Source organism: Mobula birostris, chromosome 4, assembly GCF_030028105.1.
Source record: "Mobula birostris isolate sMobBir1 chromosome 4, sMobBir1.hap1, whole genome shotgun sequence".
NCBI classification, from domain to species: Eukaryota; Metazoa; Chordata; class Chondrichthyes; order Myliobatiformes; family Myliobatidae; genus Mobula; species Mobula birostris.
The window spans coordinates 24434699-24451535 of NC_092373.1; the positions used below are offsets into that span (position 1 = coordinate 24434699).

At 41.5% G+C, this 16837-nt stretch overlaps 1 protein-coding gene across 2 annotated transcripts in view; it reads left to right on the forward strand.

Moving 5' to 3' along the window:
- Positions 1–13811, forward strand: part of plod2 (procollagen-lysine, 2-oxoglutarate 5-dioxygenase 2) — a 237205-nt gene extending 223394 nt beyond the window's left edge. For both annotated transcript variants that reach the window (XM_072255013.1, XM_072255014.1), the window contains 2 exons: positions 5788–5913; positions 12671–13811. In XM_072255013.1, the coding sequence (XP_072111114.1) occupies positions 5788–5913; positions 12671–12826 (282 nt within the window). In that variant the 3' untranslated portion in view covers positions 12827–13811. The remainder of the gene's footprint in view (positions 1–5787; positions 5914–12670) is intronic.
- The last annotated feature ends 3026 nt before the right edge of the window (positions 13812–16837 follow it).

The following is a 16837-nucleotide window of genomic DNA, read 5'->3' on the forward strand; positions in this document are numbered from 1 at the left end:
ATTTCTATGTTCTAAGTACATTACCCTTGTATACCTTTTAAGTCAACCTTGGCACATTTTCTGTTGTGTCCAGTTAAATTTCCCTGAGTGTGTAGGGGAGTATTGAGATTGGAGTGGTGTTGATGAGAATGCAGGGAGAATAAAAACAAAATAACAGGATTAATGTGGGATAAGTAAGTGGTGATTGTGATCGGCAAGGATTTAGTGAGCTGAAGGGCTTACTTTTTTGCTCTAAATCTCAGTTAATTTGCACATGTCAGAAGATTGAACAGTACAATACAGCACAGTACAGGCCTTTTGGCCCACAAAGTTGTCCCGCCCTTTTAACATACTCTAAGTTCCATCTAACCCTTCCCTCTTCCATGGCCCTCCATTTTCCTTTCATCCATGTGCCTATTTGAGATTCTCTAAAATGTCACAAATAAATCTACCACTACTACCATCACTGGCAACGCGTTCCACCCACTCACCACTCTGGGTGGGAGAGAAAAAACTTACCTCATGGTATTCCCCCTATAGTTTCCTCCACTTACCTTAAAATTATGCCCCCTCATATTAGCCATTTCAGCCCTGGGAAAAAGTTGCAAGCTGTCCACTCTATCTATGCCTCTTATCATCTTATACCCTTCTGTCAAGTTACCTCTCACCCTCTTTCACCCAAAAGAGAAAAGCTCCAGATCACTCAATGTTTTCCTCATATGATATTCTCTCTAATCCAAGTAGCAGCTTGGTAAATTTCTGCACCTTCTCTAAAGTTTTCACATCCTTCCTATAATGAGGGTACCAGGACTGAAGACAATACTCCAAGTGTGGTCTAACAAGAGTTTTATAGAGCTGCAACAATACCTTGCGGCTCTTGAACTCAATCCACTGACTAATGAGGACAACTGACCCTATCAACTTGCACAGCAACTTTGAAGGATCTATTGCACATGGGTCTCAAGATCCCTTGCTACCACACCACTGCTGAGAATTCTGCCATTAACCCTGTACTCTGCCTTTAAGTTCAGCCTTCCAAAGTGTATCAGTTCTCATTTTTCCAGATTAAACTCCATCTGCCACTTCACTGCCCAGCTCTGCAACCTGTCAATGTCCCATTGCAATCTACAGCAACACCACACACTATCTACAACACCAAATCTATAAAGTTATTAACCTACTTTTCTACTTCCTCATTCAAATCATGTACAAAAATCACAAAGATCAGGGTTCCCAAAGCAGATCCATGCAGAACACCACTGGTCACTGACCTCTAAGCAGAACGTGCTTCATCTACTACCACCCTATGCTTCTGTGGGGAAACCAATTCTAAGTTCCTGCAGCCAAATTTCCCTGGATTCCATGTCTCCTGACTTTTGGAACCTACCGTGGGGAACCTTGTCAAATACCTTGCTGAAATCCATATACTCCACGTGCACTGCTCTACCTTCATCAATTTGATTTCTCACTTCCTCAAATAATTCAATTAGGCTCGTGAGGCGCGGCCTGTCTCTCACAAAGCCATGCCAACTATTCTGAATCAGACGATGCTTCTCCAAAAGCTTGTAAATCCTCTCCCTCAGAATCCTCTCCAGCAGTTGGCCAACACTGACATTAGACTGACTGGTCTATAATTCTCAGGATAATCTCTATTACTTTTCTTGAGAAAAGGAGTGGCATTTGCCACCCTTCAATCTTCTGGTACTACTCCTGTGGATAGTGAGGATGCAAAGATCGCAAAAGGTGCAACTGTCTCTTCCCTCACCTCCCTTTGTAATCTAAGGTACTGTATATCTTGTCCGGTTAGCATGTCAGTATGTCCTGGTGAAAGATTTTTCTTCCCAGCAAACTGCTAAAACGTTGGATTAACTTGGTTTGAATACAACTCTGAAACCCATTGCAGTTAAATAGAGTTTTGTTTGCTCATGCTGGCAATTAAGCAGGTGAACATAGAAGAGTACAGCACTAGAACAGACCCTTCTGCCTGCTCATGATCCATATACTGTACCTCCATACCCTGCAGGTACATCTGCCTATTAAAAGCGCCTCTTAAATGCCACTATCCTATCTTCTACCACAATTTTATCTGTTTCCACTATCACCTTTGACAGTGCATCCAGGCACCTACCATTCTGTTATTAAACTAAACTTACCCTTTACATTCCCTTTAAACTTTTCCCCTCTTGCCTTAAAGCTATGCCTGCTAAGGCATACCATGAGGCAAAGGTTCTGGCTGCCTATCCTGTCTATCCATCTCATACGTCTATCATGTCAACTCTATTTGCGCTCCAGTTAAATCAATTCAAGTGTATCCCAACTCTCCCTATGGCTTGCAACCCTTAATCCAGGCAACATCCTGGTGAACTACTTCTTCACCTTTTCTAAAGCCTCCACAACCTTCCTGTAATGGCCCAGCCAGAACTGCGTGCAATACTCAAAGTGTGGTCTGATCCAAGTGCATGCAATATGATTGCAAGAGGAAAGACTTTGATTAATCAACTAGTTGCTACTGAGCTGGTTCTTGGACAGATGAGCACAGAAAAAATTACTCCATTGCAGTAATCTTTCAGCTACTGACCATATCGATCACTGTAAATGTATTCTAGCCTGACTCTTTATTTTCAGTAGATTGGACCCATTTAGATTTGTTAAATTCTGAATTCGCATAACAGGGTTATAAATTGTACTCTCAATCCAACTGAAAACTAACCCAATAAACTCAAGTCCCAATAAGAGACGGTAGTACGACAGTTGTTGTTTCTCTCTCATGCCTTGTGTCGCAACAGACAGCAACCTTACCATTTCTTTAGCATTTGTCGACGCTCCACCCAGCACAGGTGAAAACCGTAGGAGGAGCCTGCTGGATTCGAACCATTGACCAGTCACCTTGAAATCTGGTGCAAATGCCACTACACCGCTGGCACAAGTACAACAGTACCATCTAGAATATTAGCCTTTAGTATTTTGGCCAGGAGAAGAATATGTAAGGAAGGTGCAGGCAGATTGTGTGGGCTACTTATTAATCACTTCTCTGGAATGTGCCAGACCTTGTGAAGTTCTGGAAAAGGGCAGCACCTTAGATTTCCTATTCAATCAGCCATTCATTGCAGTCACACTGAAGGGCAGATGTCAAGTGGATGACAGACTACAGAAAGAGAAAGATTAAGGTATTAGGACCATTAGCTACATCTGTTCTCAACCTACAAGAATAATCTGAAATATAGAAGCAGTTTTGTGTCCGATTGTTAGGAAGTATCACATGGATGTGGGGGCCCTGCAGTGTTCGTGGTTGCGGTAGCTAATCATGTTTTAGTGCAGCTTGTAAAGTGCTCTTCTTGAGTGTTAAAGTAATCCACAATGACAATATTAGTGACTGAAGGATTGTCAGTGGAGTTGTAGAATCGACCAGGAACATGCTTTGCAATCCAATTTAATGTATGCACGGATTCATAAGAGATGAACTTAGAACAATAAGAAATACACAGGATTGGATGCTGTAGTTCAAAGCTCAAGGTACATTTATTATGAACGTACACGTCACCATATACAACCCTGAAATTAATTTTCTTGTAGGCATACTCAATATATCTACAGAATAGTAACTATAGAAGAATCAATGAACAGGCACTCAACCTGGGCATTCAACTAGAGCGCAAATGCAAAAAGAAAGAAATAATAATAATTAAATAAATAAACAACATACTCTATATCGAGAACATGAGGTGAAGAGTCCTTGAAAGTGAGTCCATTGGTTGTGGGAGCATTTCAGTGACGGAGCAGGTGAAGTTGATAAATTTATCCACTTTGTTGAAAGAACCTGATGTTTTGAGGGGTGGTAACTGTTCCTAAGCCTGGTGATGTGAGTCCTGCTGGCAACAGTGAGAAGAGAGCATGTCCTGGGTGGTGGTCTGAAAAATATTGATAATGACTGGGGTCACCCGTCTTGTAAAGACACTGCCCAGAAGAAGGCGATGGCAAAGTACTTATGTCGAAAAATTTGCCATGCCGCTTGATGATATTGAAATTGAGATTACTATGAGACCTAGTAAGGCTTTTTTGATAGCCTCTTCTTATTCTTGCAGAGTAGTGGAAGGGAAGGGTAATTTTTTACTTTTTTTTTGTTGAGGTACAGTGCAGAATTGGCATTCCAGGCCCTTCGAGCCACACCACTCAGCAGTCCCCCGATCTAACCCTAACCTAATCTCTCTCTCTCCCAGTGTAGAGTGCCCTCCTGCTTCAAATTATCCACCATTGTCCCTGTACCAAAAAAGACCAAGGTAACATGCCTGAACGACTGGTGCCCTGTCGCACTCACCTCAATAATAAGCAAATGCTTTGAGAGGCTGATCAAGGATTACATCTGCAGCATGCTACCACCCAAACTGGACCCCCTACAATTCGTCTACCGACACAGCTGATCGACAGTTGACGCAATAGCTACTGCTCTACATGCCATCCTTGCACATCTGGAGAAGAAGGATGCTTCTGTGAGAACGCTGTTCTTGGACTACAGTTAAGCATTTGACACCATAGTTCCCTCCAGGCTCAACAGGAAGCTCAGAGACCTTGGCCTTGACCCTGCCTTGTGCAGCTGGGTCCTGGATTTTCTGTCAGATCTCCAGCAGGTGGTAAGAGTGGGATTCCTTGCCCCCACACCTCTGACTCTCAATACAGAAGCCCCTCAGGGCTGTGTACTAAGTCCCCTCCTGTACTCCTTGTATACTCTTGACTGTGTCACCACCCACAGCTCTAATGTGCTAATTAAGTTTGCCAACGACACTACATTGATTGGCCATATTTCAAACGATAACAAGGTAGCCTACAGGGAAGAAGTCATCTCTCTGACACAGTGGTGTCAAGAGAACAACCTCTCCCTCAATGTCGCAAAAACAAAGGAGCTGGTTGTGGATTACAGGAGGAATGGAGTCGGGCTAACCCCCATTGACATCAATGGATCTGGGGTTGAGAGGGTAAACAGCTTTAAGTTTCTCGGCATCCACATCACTGAGGATCTCGCGTGGTCTGTACACACTAGCTGAGTGGTGAAAAAGACACAACAGTGCTTCTTTCACCTCAGACGGTCGAAGAAGTTTGGTATGGGCCCCCAAGTCTTAAGGACTTTCTGCAGGGGTACAACTGAGAGCATCCTGACTGGCTGAATCACTGCCTGGTATGGGAACTGTACCTCCCTTAATCGCAGGATTTTGCAGAGAGTGGTGTGGACAGCCCAGCACATCTGTAGTTGAGAACTTCCCATGATTCAGGACATTTGCAAAGACAGGTGTGAAAAAAGGCCCTGTAGGATCATTGGGGACCAGAGTCACCCCAACCACAAACTACTAGCTGCTACCATCCGGGAAACTGTACTGCAGCATAAAAGCCAGGACCAAGAGGTCCAAGAGAGCCAGGACAGCGTCTTCCACTAGGCCATCAGACTGATGAACTCACGCTGATTTGAGTGCATTTCAATATTACATTGACTGTTCTATTTATTATAAATTACTATGATTGCACATTTAGATAGAGACGTAATGTAAAGATTTTTACTCCTCATGTATGTGAAGGATGTAAGAAATAAAGTCAGTTCAATTCAACAATTCCCAATGACCAATTAACCTACCAACCGGTATTTCTTCAGACTGTGGGAGGAAACTGGAGCATCTGGAGGAAACCCACGTGGCCACGTGAAGAACATACAAGCTCCTTACAGGCAGCAGCAGGAACTGATGAACACAGCATTGTTGCAGTGTCTGTGTAAACAATTAAACTACACAGAAGTGCTTAATGTTGATTTATTTACTTTTTTAGGGACTTGCCATGCTGAACTTTGTTGTGAAGTATACACCGGAGAGACAGGCCTATCTAAGGCCTCATCATGACTCCTCTACTTTCACAATCAACATTGCCTTAAATAATAAAGGAATAGATTACCAGGTGCGTTAAACGTGCATTGTACTTGGATGTTGAAGATCTTGCTATCAAAGACCTATATTTCCGCTTTAATTTCGGCTGCTGTCTACGTGTGATTAGTGTAACTGTCAAACTGATACAGGGGCCCTCGGCTATTCAAATGGATTTGATGAGGGAGTTGAGCATAATATATCCAAGTTCGCAGATTACCAGAAAGGTGCAAAAATAACATGTACAGAAGCTTGAAGGGTAAGCCATCCAAGCCCTAGCTCAGGTGTTGAGGAACGGTGAAAGGATCCACTTTAATAGGAAGAACAAAGCAGAATATTTCTAGAAGATAGAAGTTCCCCCTCATGTTTAGGGGTAACATGAGGGGGAACTTCTTTACTCAGAGAGTGGTAGCTGTGTGGAACGAGCTTCCAGCAGAAGTGGTTGAGGCAGGTTCGATGTTGTCGTTTAAAGTTAAAAAGTTAAATTGGATAGCTATATGGACAGGAAAGGAATGGAGGGTTATGGGCTGAGTGCAGGTCGGTGGGACTAGGTGAGAGTAAGAGTTCGGCACGGACTAGAAGGGCCGAGATGGCCTGTTTCCATGCTGTAATTGTTATATGGTTATATGATAGAGACTGGTACTTGGAAGGATTCAGGCTAGCACAGACCCATGGAAGTTAAAAAAAAATTAGAAGGCAGTAGAAATTTTGTCTCTTCTACAAAGGGGTTGTGCATGAAGATAAATTTTGCAAATATTTTACAAAGTTTAGATTTCCTAACTCAGAAAAGGTTATTTGAACACAAACTGAAATGCTGAAAGAGCTCAGCCAGTCAGGTCAAGCAGTATCTATCTACCAAAGGAATCAGTTACTATTTCCGGTCAAAGATCAGTTCCAGAATTTCTGTCTTTGGTTCATATTCTAGCATCTGCAGCTTTAGCTGATTTCCACAAAAGGAGTTACTTGCATTGGAGGATTTGAGTGGATAGATTCACAGGATGAGACATCCCCAACAGGATGCATAGAGCTTGCATTTTCTGCGGCTTGGAAGAATGCAGTAGATAAGATTCTCAGGAGACGTGGAGAGGAAGTCCCTGTAGCTCAACAATCCTCAACATAGGCTGCAACTTCAGGATAAGGGGTTGTCTGTTCAGGACTTGGATGAGAAGAGTTCTCACTCAGATGATTGTGACCCTTGGAAGCCACTGTCTTAGAGACTGTGCTTAGGCAATTGTCCTGCATGTTCGAGATTGAAACTAATGGAATCAATGGATTTGGGAATAGAACAAGAATATTCAGCTGTTCAGCCACAATGTTATTGAAGAGCAGTCCTGGTAATTCCCAACACACTAGTCACTTAGATTGACAAATCACAGAGCAATACATATTGCGTCTCCAACAAGTCATTTTTGACCCAGATTTCCCAGCCTCAGATCAAAGAAGAGCTCAGAAATAGAATGGAGGAAATAGCAGCCAAACCTTCGGAATGCAAAATAATTTTCATTTCAAATATTTCTAAAGAATTTGTTTATCATCATAATATATCTAAATCTTGTCTGCAAATCAGAATAACTGGGTCTCGACCTTGCCTGCACTTGCCCCAAGCAGCTGATTAACCTGCAGCCTGGCTTCAGCAGCCAGCCTTCAGAGCAAAGCAAATGTAATGCAGACACAGGGAGTGCCTCTTGTGATTCCACTCCCAAGAATGCCTTGAGCCTTCAGGCTGCTCATTGCTGCCAAAGTCATTAGCCATTTATTCGTTGATTCATTGAAATATACTGGCATATATTTTAAATGGTTCTAAATTTAAATTATTTGAAATTAACTTAAAATGAAGTCAATAAAAGTATAGATAAAGCACTTATCTTTTGAATCAAGTTTGATTCCATTCAAATGAGTGGGGCCGTAGAGCCTATGCTACCAATCCCTAGTGTAAAGTTGAATCTCCACCTCTGGTCTAAAGCCTCTTATGGATTCACAAACAAGAGAGCATCTGCAGATGCTGGAAATCCAAGCAACACACTCAAAATGCTGGAGGAGCTCCAGGAGGCCAGGCAGCATCTATGGAAAAGAGTAAACAGTCGATGTTTTGGGTCGAGACCCTTTAGCGGGACTCGAGAAAGAAAGATGAGGAAGAGAGTTAAATGGTGGGGGGAGGGGAGGGAGAAACACAAGGTGACAGGTGAAACTGGTGTAACGCTCAGCTAGATTGGCTCGTATTTATCTAGGGGAAACCCCGTCCGCCGTCCACCTTGTCTCCCAGTTACATCAGTTGCTGTATAACTGCCACCTGATTCAGCTTCAAACATCAATCATCAGCCAGCACACAATGTACGTTTTACCAATTACACTTTATAGATATTGCTAAGTCTATGAGATTAATAGAAGTTCAGTACAAGAAAGGAATGGAAAAGGTGCCAGACTTATCAAAGTTCAATTTCTTCGTGCACACGTTGGAGCTCGGGGACCGCTTCAGGACCCCTCTGACCCCGTCGACTCGCAGCTCGGAACCACCCAGAGTGATCAGCCTGAGCTTTCCCCGCACGTCCATTGTCCTCACGGTCTCTCCTCCAACTCCCCGCCAAAAGCCCCTGGTTCCCAGCCATATGAGACAGCGTATCACCCCAAGAAAGAGTAACATGGACATCCATTGGTTCATTTACTCTGCTATCTGCTATAACCCAAGCAGTGCTAGCTAGAGACTTTATCAGCATTTAACATAACAAAGAAGCCATTTTAATTAACATACTCAGTAACATAAAAGATTAACATAACAAAGAAGCAATTTTGATTAACATACGCAGTAACATAAAAGATTAACATAACAAAGAAGCCATTTTGATTAACATACGCAGTAACATTAAAGAAGAAACCCCTTACACTGGGGAAGAGGGGTGAAGTAAAGAGCTGGGAAGTTGCTTGGTGAAAGAGATACAGGGCTGGAGAAGGAGAGTATAACAGGAGAATTCTGATGAAGGGTCTTGGCCCAAAACGTTGGCAGTTTACTCTTTTCCATAAATACTGCCTGGCCTGCTTGAGTTCCTCCAGCATTGTGTGTGTGTGTGTGTGTGTGTGTGTTGTTTAGTTGTATTGGTCCATGGCATAACAAGGTTGGGAACCTCCCGATCTAGAACAAACTCCCTTTCAACATCAGAGCTCCCAAGAATTTGTACCTTTCATTCTTCCAACTAAAAGAAAATACAAGGTCTATGCCTCTGAGTCTATCCCTTTGATTCATCCAAGGCAAATATAACTTCCATGGGTATCAAATAAAACTGCAGATGCTGGAATCTGAAAGTACAGTGCATCTAGCCTACAGTGCAGAATATTGGTATGATTGTAAATGCAGCAGTGGTAGAGGAGATTAGATCCAGCAACAGCTGGCTCCACGGTTCTCGAACCTCCACGTTGTAGTGCACAGATTAACAAGCCAGAAATGAGCACATCTGCAAGCAGGTCATTGCCGGGAGTGTCCATGGAACTGGCAGCTGTTCAGGAGATTTCATCTCCTGGCTCACTATCTAGTTCATACTGCAAAAGTGTATGTTTCATGACCAAAATGCCATGTCATTTCATCTAAAGATACTTTTATTTTGGCACTCGTACCAAGGATTGTATTTCTTTGTGTCACTTGCTTTTGCTTTTCCCTCACAGCATCCATGATTCCAGCTGAGAATTGGCATTCAAGTCAGTGAATTGTGCCAACTAGTGAACTTTGCCACATTTTTGTCAATTGGCTGGCATCACATCATTATTTGGGATGAACTGTTGCTCCATTAACCCAATAAGCTCTAATAACCCAATGGCACATTTGCGTGGTGGGAGGAATATGGCACTATCAGCACCCCCCAGGATTTTCATGTGGTAATTTTGCTTCCTGTGATAAAGTGGTTGTAATTATTAGGAGTTTTAAGCACACTGTAAATGGTATTTCAAATAGGACATAAGAAAACAGGAGCAGGAGTAGACCAGTTAACCCCCCAGGCTTGTCCTCCCATTTCATGTAATCAAGGCTGATCTGCTGAAGTCTCCATCTATTCTATGCCAGTTTCCTGTAGCCCAAAGTTCCCTGACTTTTCAAAAATGTATCTACTTCCTGATTAATTACCCCAGTAATCTAACCACAACCCTCTGGGACAGAGGATTGTTAACCATATGCTATCCAGTGCACTACAGTCCAATGTCTATGTTCAGAGACTGTAGTGTAAGGATTCCCATTTGATGTGAGCTTATTTTTATGTTTGAAACCTCCCATCTTTACAAAGAGTGACTGACTTAATGAGAAGAGCCAAAGTATAGATTGTTAAGTAGCTTTATTTCATATATGGTGTCAGAAAGCAAAGCAGTTAAAACAACTTCTACTAGACTACCTTCTTTCCTAAGGAGAGAAAGCAAATTTCCTGACTTAATTGTTCTTGCCATGTCTTTATTGTTAAGCAAGTACTAACTACAAGATCAGCTGTTTTAGCTTCTACCTCCTCTGCTTTGATCACAATTCATTTGCCGTGAGGATGACTGTTTCCCTTAATACCGACCTCAGGAAATGAAGGGAATGATGTCTCTTGATATCTTCTAATGGTGAAGTACACATTTTCTCAATCACACTTGGTATTATTTCTTCCAAAGAACTTATTCTTAGGCTACTGATTTAATGTGCCCAATCATTGAATTAATGGACCCTCTGCTGAATACTAAACACTAAAGCATTTAACTAGAGTGAGAGTTGGATAGTTTTAAATTTACCTGCTTGGCAGTAAACCAGCTGGAACGGGTTGAATATCCATTTTTCTCTTCTCCCAGTTTTATCCTTGATAGAAAATATTAGCTTAAGATCATCTGGATTCTGTTTGGGATCCTTTTCAGCATGAAACAACGAGGCAATAGCAGAGGTCAAGGTCTCATCTAGAAGCGTTGTTCATGGGCAGAAATGTACTATCAATCAATGATTAACCACTGCATTTGGAAGGAAATGGCGAAAGAATCTTGCATAAAAATGTGGTAGACTGCCAGTGATGGTAATTAGAATTTTCTGGTAATTAGCATCATTTGTAAACCTTCAGCAATTGTTGCAGGAATTAGTTATCATCCATGAAGGATGGATAGCAGGATAGTGAGCTAATGCAATAGAGACTTCACAAACTACTCAGAGCATCTCAATTCCCTGTCAACTATCTGATCTTCAAAAGGTTTATTCCTGCATCAAACACTCTTTTAAGGCCATAAAATGTAAATGTAGAGAATGCATTCTCCTCATCAAACAAGTGGCCACCTTTTGTTACAGTGTTTTTCACATGAAATGTACAAAGGTTCATTTATTATCAATGTATACAGCTCTGAAATTCTTCTTCTCCAGATAGCCATGAAACCAAGAAAGAAAAGAATGGCGGTGCAATCATTAACCCCCAAATCGCCCCTCCCCGCACAAAAATTGAACGCTGATAGAACAGGTACATCAAACCCCAAATTCCCCCTCCCTGCACACAAATAAAGAAAGATTGGGTGAAAAACATAGAATATAAAAAATCTATAAGACTGCGGATACGATAAGAGTCTTTTAAGAAACTTTTGGATAGGTACATGGAGCTTAGAAAAATAGAGGGCTATAGGTAAGGCTAGTAATTCTAAGGTAGGGACATGTTCAGCACAACTTTGTGGGCCAAAGGGCCTGTATTGTGCTGTAGGTTTTCTATGTTTCTGTGAAATAAAGTCTCTAGTCAAAGTCCGTATCCAAGACACAAACAGCCTGGGGAACATTCTCTGGGCACAGTGGCAGGCCTTTCCCTCTGCGGAAGTGGAGTGATCTCCTAGCAATCAAATGCCAGTTTTCACCTTCCACATTCGCCTCAAAGTTTCAGTCTCCCTCGTCACTTCAGTCGGTAAACACTGGAAGCTTCAGCTTGCAACCCAAGTTGAGCATCAGCTTGCACCCCGCAGCTTTCTCGCCACAAGGTTCACACACACACACTGCCTCTGCCTCCCGGAACACTCCCAGAAACTGCAGAGCGCTGAAACACCCAAATGATCTTCAAGCTGCAAATCACGGGCTCCAACACTTCCAGAATCTCAGTGAAGATTTAAAAATCTATTGTAAAAGACATAATAGAAGTGAAATCTATGGTTTCATGATCTATCAAGAAAATGTCGACTGAAGGAGCTTTGTACAGAAACACCATCTTGACGGAAATACATTTATGTGTTTATGTAAATGACATTTTGAAGTTCAAACTAAATCTATAGTCAAGGTACATATGCCTGTACATCATCATATACTACCCCGAGGTTCATTTTCCTGTGAGCATTCACAGTAGATCAAAGAAATACAATAGTATCAGTGAAAAACTACACACAAAAAGACTGAGAAACAACCAACGTACACAAGAAGACAAACTGTACAAATACAAAAATAGATAAATTAATAAATATTGAGATCATGAGCTGTAGAGTCGTTGAAGGTGAGTCCACAGATTGCGGACTAGTTTAGCGTTGAGGTGAGTGAAGTTATTTATTCTGGTTGAAAGGTAAAAACTGTTCCTGAACCTGGTGGCATAGGATCTCCTTCCCTATGGTAGTAGCGAGAAGAGAGCATGGCCTGGATGGCAGGGTTCCTTGCTGATAGATGCAGCTTTTTTTATGGCAGCGCTCCTCGTAAATGTACTCAATGGTGAGGGAAGTTTTTCCTCTGATGGACTGGGCTGTATTCAGTTTCTGTAGGCTTTTCCATTCCTGGGCCACTTACTGACACCTCTGTGAGAGTGCAGCTGTTCACAAATATAACTTGTATTTCTTCGCAGGGTGGAGGCTGCAAATTCCATCGATATAACTGTGCTGTGGAGTCCCCCAGGAAAGGATGGAGTTTCATGCATCCAGGAAGATTAACACATCTTCATGAGGGGCTCCCAACTACAAATGGAACAAGATACATTGCAGTGTCTTTTGTTGATCCATAGAACTCCAATGTCTTTGCATCCTAATGAATACCCAGAAAGTGACTATAGGCTCTTCTCTTGAAGCTCTCGACATCCAGTTCATTAAATATATTTTAAAACAGATGTTTGAATTTTTCTGTTATGACCCAGAAATGAATTTTATTTTAAAACAGATTTCTATTAAACTTGAATGCTATTTGTATGAAGGTAAGTGTCAGTAAAAAAGGTGCTAGGCAGAAAAGCTTCATTGTAAAAGTTATGAAGTGCCTCTTCCTGTTGAACTGCTGAAAGGCATCTCCCAGAGACCTGTGAGTCAGTGTTGTTTTAGAGTCTTATGTTAAGATGATACAGAAGCCAAATCTGTAAATTTAGTCTGTTCAAGGTATTTTAATAGCCTTTATATTACTTGTTTCTTGCCTCTGGAAAAAAGGGTTTTCACTAATGTTTTCATTCGGACCAGTTGTGTTCAATATAGCAGCCACAGGGAACCCCCTTGCCACTGTGATTAGAGGAATAGGCCAACTTAAATCAATCTGCATAAGTCAACTGACATTGTTCAGCTACAGAGAGACAAAATACTTTGCCCGTAAGCTATTTACTGCCGGTTCCTTCTGCCTGCAAAATTAATTACTCAATCTAGTCACTTTAAATTACTTTCTTATTTTGCAGCCTGCTTTATTTTTTGAAAGAAGGGTTTGCACAACCAGTTCAGCAACACCAAACTAAAAGCTGGCTCTTTATAAGCAGATTTTAAGTTTTTGTCTTTTGCTTATATACGTACAAAACACTTTCCTAATTGAAAAAAGAAATCTCTGACAAGTTCATTTTCTGTTACCTGGTGTAAGACACCTTATTCACAATAAATCTATTTTGACACAATAAACTACACAACAGTAGCCCTGATACAGTGTACTGTGTGTGACCTGCCTGGGGACAGGTGGGCTAGAGTTAACTTATTCTGCCAATTGTTCTTAAGTTGAAATAAAAGTAATGTTTTGTAAACGAAGATTTGGTTGTGTCATTCAGTGAATAGGATTTTTTCAATAACAAGTGGCCAGGGACAATTTTCTGTGGACGTTACTACAGGAGAGAAACTGGCTGTTTGGCCCTTCTGGTCTGTGCTGACTTAGTCTTTTACCTAGTCAAATCTGTCTGCACCAGGACCATACCCCTTTCATCCAGCTACCTATCCAAGCATCTCTTAAATGTTATAATTGAACACCTATTTACCACATCTGCTGACATCTCGATCCACATGCACCAAACTGAGTGAAGAAATTACCCCTCAGATTCCTCTTAAATCTAAACCTTTTAACCTAGTCTTAAGTCTCTGGTTCTAGTCTCGCACAACCCAAGGGTGAAAAAAGTTCACAGCACTTTTATGGATTTCTGTATTGTGGAAATAAACCCTTGGTCCAATCTTCCAAAGTACAGTGTTATTGTGAAATTATCCTGATCCAATCAAATTGTTTCAGAAAACTAAAAAGCTAGTTGCCCTAATAAATATTTTCACCTAACGCTACTGCCAGTGGAGACTGCTGATGACAGCAAATATAAGAGTCATCAACAGTCCTTAAAGCCTCTCTTGACCACATTTCACATCCACTATGTTGATCCAAAAAACTGTTCTCAAGTAAAGCAATGTTCTCGCATTCCTCTTGTTTTGGACTTATAGTGAGATCAAATATAAAAGCTTACACAAGTTCTTTCCATCAATGCAGAGGCATGGAGAAAGTACAGCAACGAAACAGACCTTTTAATGCATCAAGTCTCTACTAAGCCATCTAAACTGCCTACTCCCATTGACCTGCACTGGGACCATAGTCCTCCATTTCCCTCCCTACCGCCCATGTATCTATCCAAACTTCTCTTCAATGTTGAAATCAAGATTTCATGGAGCTCCTGCACTTGTGTTTCATTCCACAAACTCACAACCCTCTATAACCATATAACAATTACAGCACGGAATTCTCTGAGTGAAGGAGTTTTGCTTCATGTTCCCCTTAAACTTTTCACCTTTCACCCCTAACCCATGACGTCTTGTAGGCCCTCCCAACCTCAGTGAAAATGCCTGCTTGCATTTACCCTTTCGATACCTTTCATAATTTTGTATACCTCCACCAAATCTCCGCTCAGTCTCTTTTTATATCCATAATCAGTTAATTTCCTGTCACATGGAAAAATTGCCAGAGCATGATGGCTTTAATTAGCTTTGTTAACACATAAACCATTACCGCACCAGTTTTTATTAAGCAGTGTTAATTGCACATATCACAGAGTATTCATAAACTATTAGTCCCCAATTTTTTTTAATGCCATGGGCCAATACCATTAGGAACCACTGAATTAGAATCTATAATATCACTATTATAAACCAATTACAAAGTTCTTACCATCTTCCATGTCACACAACACCTATTGAGTCATTGCTGACCAACAAGCAACAATTTACAAACACAAGAAAATCTGCAGATGCTGGAAATTGAAAGCAACACACAAAATGCTGGTGGAACACAGCAGATCAGGCAGCATCTATGGAAAAGAGTAAACAGTGGACATTTTGGACTGAGATACTTCATCAGGACTAGTCCATAATAAAGAGTTTCAGTCTGGAACTTTGACTGTTTAATCTTTTCCATAGATGCTGCCCGGCCTGCTGAGTTCCTCCAACATTTTGTCTGTGTTGCTGAGCAACAATTTACTCTAAATGTACTAGTTTTTTTTTATTTACCAACAGTCCCATCAACTTCAATCTCAGCTCTCCCCCCCCCCCCGCCAATTCCGCTATATTCTAGGAATTACTTACATACCGGGGGCAATTAACTAATGATCACTGGTTCTCCCAAATCTCACTTTTTTAAAATATGTAATGAAATTGGCGCACAGGAGAGGTTTTTTTTCCAGTAGTGGGGGAGTCTGGGACCAGAGGGCTCAGCAGCAGAATACAAGGATGTCCCTTTAGAACAGAGATGAGGTGCAATCTCTCTAGCCTGTGGAGATGAACCTGTGGAATTCATTGCCACGTATGACTGTGGAAACCAAATCACTGGATAGATTTAAAATAGAGTTTGATAAGTTCTTCATTAATGAGGGTGTTAAAAGTTACAGGGAGAAGGCAGGAGAACAGGATTGAGAGGGATAAAAAAAAATCACCTATGAAGGAATGGTAGAACAGACTTGACAGGCTGAATGGCCTTATTCTGCTCCTATATCTTAAGGGCTTGTCCAAGTCTAGAGGAGGAATATGCAAACTCCACATAGACAGCACAAGAGGTCAAGATCAAACCCAGGTGACTGGATTTGAGGCAGCAACTTTCTGGGGCACTCTGCTGTCAATATAAGAGTCTGAGTAAATTAATTCATTAAGAGGGCCGTAAAGTAAATAGCAGTCACAGGTCCTGGTGCTGCGGAAATCAAACCTATTTCTTATTTCTGTGGCTGCAACCTTGCTGCATCTGCGCACCAAACGTTCAGTGAATTCTCATCACCAAACCTGTAATCGGTAGTGAGTGAAAGCCAGCCAGTGCTGCCCCCCATGTCATTAGACAACGTTACTAACGCTTGAGTGGCTAACACCATTAATCCCCATTGTAAATTGTCTTTGGAGTCGCAGACTAGAAGCACCGCTGTGTTGGTGAGGTTACAGTTTAATAGAGTGAGATTCCTGAGATCAACTCTTGTCTGTTGGGACCAGGAATTGTTCTTGATTTCCATGCCAAAAACTACTTCCAGCATCAATCCAGCAGCCCATGCTGAGCAGTGTGAACTGAACCTACTTCAACTCTTACAGGAACGTATCTTATACATATATGACTGTGAGTAACAGCGGTTGGACAGCAGCAAGTTTGTCAGGTGTTTCATGTGTTCCAAAATATATAAACTTTTTCCAAATAAAATCAAAGTAATGTAATGCAGAATATATATTTTCAGACATGCCATGGTATTGTGAGTATTTAACTGTTAGCACGTCAAACATTTACAACCTTAAAACAAATAGATTCTGAGGTTTTAAACAGATTAAAACTCATTTAT